The 5,127-nt window shown below is 39.9% G+C and overlaps 1 protein-coding gene across 1 annotated transcript in view; it reads right to left on the bottom strand.

Moving 5' to 3' along the window:
* Window positions 1-990: 990 nt before the first annotated feature.
* SPACA1 (sperm acrosome associated 1) overlaps window positions 991-5,127 on the bottom strand; it is a gene marked incomplete at its 5' end in the record, with an annotated part of 13,289 nt that continues 9,152 nt past the window's right edge. Inside the window, 2 exon segments of the mRNA XM_010284027.1 lie at window positions 991-1,054; window positions 1,177-1,321. Of these exon segments, the coding sequence (XP_010282329.1) occupies window positions 991-1,054; window positions 1,177-1,321 (209 nt within the window).

Below are 5,127 nucleotides of genomic sequence, written 5' to 3'. Positions count from 1 at the left end.
TCATACACCTTGTCTTGATTTTGTACTCTTCCCTAGACATCCTTTTTTTGTCCATTGATTTGATTGCAGAGGTAGATGAATACTTGGTCTGACCCTATGGGGCTACTCTTCTGTTCACATATTTCGGTCCCCTTGCGGCAGAAATGGTTAAGTGTGCAAATGTGCAGGTACAAATTTATTGAAACTTATGCCGAAACTTTTAATGATCTTCCCTACCATTACACATCCTTCAGTGTGTCAAGAAGAAAGGGGATTATAGTGATTACACAGTAGGTGTTGTGCTTGAAGATCATCGATGAGATAAGGAGCACTTTACAAAAAAAGGTCTCTGCCTAGACTATATGCCTAGTTTCATCTAGTCTAGATTAACATCTTCACAAAATTAAGATACGTTAAATATATCATTTTCAACATCCTCACAAAAGTCTGGCTTTGGTTCTTCAGTTCAGAGGTGCTTAGACTATTAAACTACCCAGGGAATAATGTCCACCTTAAAATAGAAGTATTTTTACCCATTTCACTTAAAGTTCAGTAATCCAAGACAGTGAATGAACTGTAAAAAGTACTTCTTAAAACCAATATTTCAAACATATTTTAATCTTCTTTGTATGGTATTTCTATGTTATCCAATTTTTTTTCTAATTCTGTTCATTATGCAAGTGCTGGAAGGACTTATGTACTTCATCCTCTGTGAGTGAGGGCTCTGCCACCCCTTGTATTATGGCTACTATAGATGGTGAGAACACTGCAGCTGTAGGTGCAAAGGCTCCAATTCCTCAAAAGGCCAATGTGGACCCTGAGGGAGCAAGCGATTTATTCCATGTTACACAGTGATCTTGTGTTTGATGGCTTCTTGTCTTGGTTGTCTTGCCCAGATTTTGATTTCCAAATACATTTTACAACAGCCCTGAAATGGAAAAAAGAATTAAACAAAAACATACCTAAGTAGGTTTACATAAATTATTCCAATTGTTCCCTTCTCATCCGCAATCACTGTAACTGTTTTGCAAAGTACTTCTTTGCAATCTCCAGAAGCTTGTTCCTGTTTTCTCTACTGGCAACACAAATATTAAACTACAGAGAAACTTAAATAGTTCACCCTAAGGCATGTTTGTCATCAGTAATACCATATTTTGATCAATAAAACGTAAATTGCATTGTAAGCTGTCCACCTACCAGTGAAGAATCATAAAGATCATAGCAAAGATCACACCAACAGTCACAATGATTCCAGTTACCAGGCAAAAGACCAGAATGGCATCTGTCGTTGCTCTCCTTGAATGCCCTGTTTCTGTTGTCCTTGATTTTTTTGCTTTCATTTCTGAAGAAAGGAAATACATGGTCATTATTATGTTCAAATTTTCAAATGACTCAGACATTCAATCTGATGGACAGGACTGAAAAGGAGCAAGACTTGATTATTTACTATCTGACATCTTTTACAACCTTCAGGCCTTTCCTGCATCAGCAAGAGTTAGAATAGTAACATTTTATACCTTCTTTGCAAAGGCATATCTAACCAAGGAAGATGCAAAGAAATGGAGATCAAGGCACGTGGAGTGGGGTACATGTCACTTCACAGCTGCGAAACACAATGAACTGCAATTCCTAAAGACAAGGAAAAAATTAAAAAGAGGGAAAAGTATCTATTTGGTACATGTTAAGAATGACTAATATAACTATACTTTTGCTTTAAGAAATGCTTTAATGTAAGGTTTCAACACACATCCATGTAAGATACGTGAACGATAACGGCAGCAGAATTACCACAGGCTGGGTGCCGCTTGAGGCAGGGGGACTTCTTTGTTCTATGCCTGGTACCAGGTGCTCCATCACCCAGGGCTGAGGCACCAAGGTACCACTGTGCTACAGAAGAATTCTAACAATGGTAATTGCTGCAATAATAATGATAATAATGAAGCCAAAAGAGAGTAGCCTAACAAAAGACTGGATTCAAGGACTTAAGTGCTGCTTTTCAGTTCCCTGACTCTATCTAGGTCTGCAAAGCCTTTATTTAAAGCAAAGAACCAATGAGCATGGAAAGGAGTTTTTCTGCATGGCCCAGAAACACACAGCAAGGAGCAGCTGCATGAAGCTGAGAAGTGAAAAATGTAGCAAGGACATCATGTAAAAATGCACTTTGTAATGCTGCAGCCTGTTCAACCACTCACCTAAGGAAACTGAGGGCCCTGCTGTTACTTGGGCTGCTTCTCTAAGAACAGACGTACCAGTTGGGAGTTGACTCTAACAAACAACGCAGGAAGAGTGGAAAATGCTGAAGATGGTCAATCAACTTCCCCCATCTGCTTTCTGACACTGGATAAAGAAATGCCTGGGAACCAAACCCAGCCACCTTCTTCTGAAGTTTAATTGACCTTATTTGTTCAGCCACATTCAATCAAATCAATGAACTGTCAAGCATCTTCCCAGATCCTGTCAGCTTTGACAATTTTACACAAGCCAACCCTAATTTCTCTTTCATTTTGCCTCATATAGTTTCTAAAACTATAAGGTGCTATCTCGTTGCTGACTGGTATGCAAAATTCATGTTCACCCTGGTAGGAATTCTGTGCAGCAGAATGACTGCAGGAAAAACCACTTCTATTTCTATTTCTATTTCATTTCTACTTCTGTATAAGGTCCTGTGCCACTCTCACCGCTGTATTATCTAAGAAACTCTTCCATCGCATCATTTCAGTTTCATTCTCCTGCGTCACAGAATTTTCATTCTGATATTCTTAAACCATAGCTCATGTATAGGATTCTCCTGATATTTCTGCAAGATACAGGACAGGCAAGAACGGTGAACTGGCTGAGAATATCATATGTAGTAAGTCTGAATATGGGGGTTTCCATACAGTATAGAGCTAACTGCTTCTAGACTAATTCACTTCCCTGACTGGACCGTGTCTTTTTAGAATTACATGCAGCTGTGGGGCATGGAGGTTAATGAAAATTATCTTTGATTTTGCAATTTCATTAATGTAATACATTTTCCCCTTGGCAAGATGTAAATTTAGAGCTCTAAGAATACCTCTGTTTACAGGCTGTTACAGAAGCCTACTGAAGAGAAAAGCAAGTTTTATGTTATCCACTGCTAATCTACTCAAGTTTTCTTCCTAGGCAAGAAGTTTTTCCAGTAGTCAAGAACCAGAACTGCCCAAGAGACAACCTGATAATACAGAGGGGATGCCTTCCAAGTAAATACACATGTTTAAAATGCAGGCAGGAAGCAGAAAGAAAAGCAGCTTCCCAATAACCTTGTTTATGATGAGCAAAGACTGATTCACATCAGGTGCACTTAAGCCCCTGACTGCATGGCTAAAGTCCAGGCAACACTCCCAATTAGTCAGTGAGAGTTTTGCCACAGCCAGAATATGTCTTAAAAACATCTTCAGCTTACAGTTATGGTTACAAAGATGTATTTACACCAACTTTTTTTAAAAGTCCTCTTAGGTTAGTAAAAAGAGGAAGAACAATTCATTTTTTAAGCAAGCCAAGCCTCTTTCAATCACTTCCAAGTTCGAGTCTACAGCCCACTGTCAGTCTGTGGACTACTTCACTATAAAGGATGATGAAGAAAACCACTATCATATATCCTCTACAATTACATTGTAAAAAGTTCCTAAAATTGTGTGCATCTCCACTGGAAATTTCCCAGGGTTCTACAAACAAAAAAGAGACTGGTAACACACCTGATAGTTTCAAGCAGATTGTCTCCAACCCTTTTGGTAAAAGCTTGGCATTCTCACTTTACCTGTTGATTATTTATATTCATCTTAATTAAAAAAGGCATGCACTTTAAATGAAATCCAAGGGTACAGGGTACTGCAGTTAGATTGTAGGCACTGTTGGAGCTAAACTATGAAGATCCATTTATTTGTGCAAGTCTGAACAAGGCAGGAAGGAAGGAAAAGAAGGAATGCTCAGATTTAGTATTTAGCTTTGAGGCCAGCCCTGTGGCAGAAACCCCAGAGTATGCTGGTCATGGCTCACGGACGCCTTTCCCACAGCTCAGGTGGTCCAAACACCGCACACCCCTTCAACCCCAGTCCCTATCTGCTATGCCAATGGGGGGACAACAGGCTGGATTGAAGGAAACCAAAAGTGTCATCTGTATGGCCACTACCAGCTGCTAAGAAGCTTGACAGCTTTTTTACCTTCTTTGTACCATCAGAACAATAGGACCTTAGAAAGTAACTGCTTTCTTATTTGGGCCGAAAGAGATACATCACATACCTCCCTCACACCAAGCACCAGAGCAGGACAGCAGCACATACTCTGCTGTGGTGTGGCCCAGCAACTATATTTGCATTGTATACCACAGTTTAACAAAGCTGCTTTGTTTTCTATGCAGTGTGGTGCATCTCTGGACAGTCCTCTGCCTTCATGGAACCCCCTGCCCTTTAATACGTTTAAATCCAAATACATTCAGAAGCATCTGTTGCCACTGCTAGCACTTCCCTCCAGAAAATATCAGCAATACAAATTCTGCCTCTGCATTCTATTCACTCATTTCTTCAATAAGAAACAGATTCATAATAATGTAAATCATATACATCAAGAAAGTGGAACACCTGCTTTTTCAGCACCATTTCTGTCCAACGGAAACCCATGATTTCTGCCAGCAGCACTGTTCCTCTTCATCCTCCTCTTCCCCTGTGTTTTTCATTGAGCTGGAGTTCCTCCTAGACCACAATGTTGACTGTACAGCAGTGCTCCATCTCAAGCAGACGATTAACCAATTGTTTACGTGGTCCAGCAGCCAACAGGAGTTCTTTCCACCAGTATTTTCCATCCAGAAAGTACGTATCAGTTTGGCAGATAGGAGTGAGATTTTGCTTCTGCAGACTGTTTGTAGGTTTTTTTCCCTTAATATAATGGTGATGTGTAGCTTTTTTGTTTCCCTTCTAGATTATGTATAAGCCTTTTTCTGTGTATTAAAAATGGATGGATATATGCTAATGGGAGAGCAGGATTACATACACACAGAGGAGATCCAAGCTGTTAATCTTGGCTACTGGGATTCCCCATTTCATTTCTGTGCAAATGCAAGGACAACATGGCCATGCTGATTACATGTTTGTATGGTAGCTGGTTAGAGAGATGTGACTTTTCTCTCTCAAG

Source organism: Phaethon lepturus, unplaced genomic scaffold, assembly GCF_000687285.1.
Source record: "Phaethon lepturus isolate BGI_N335 unplaced genomic scaffold, ASM68728v1 scaffold10003, whole genome shotgun sequence".
Taxonomy (NCBI): Eukaryota; Metazoa; Chordata; class Aves; order Phaethontiformes; family Phaethontidae; genus Phaethon; species Phaethon lepturus.
Note: the sequence above shows the minus strand (reverse complement) of the source record. Positions and strands in the feature narration are given on the sequence as shown.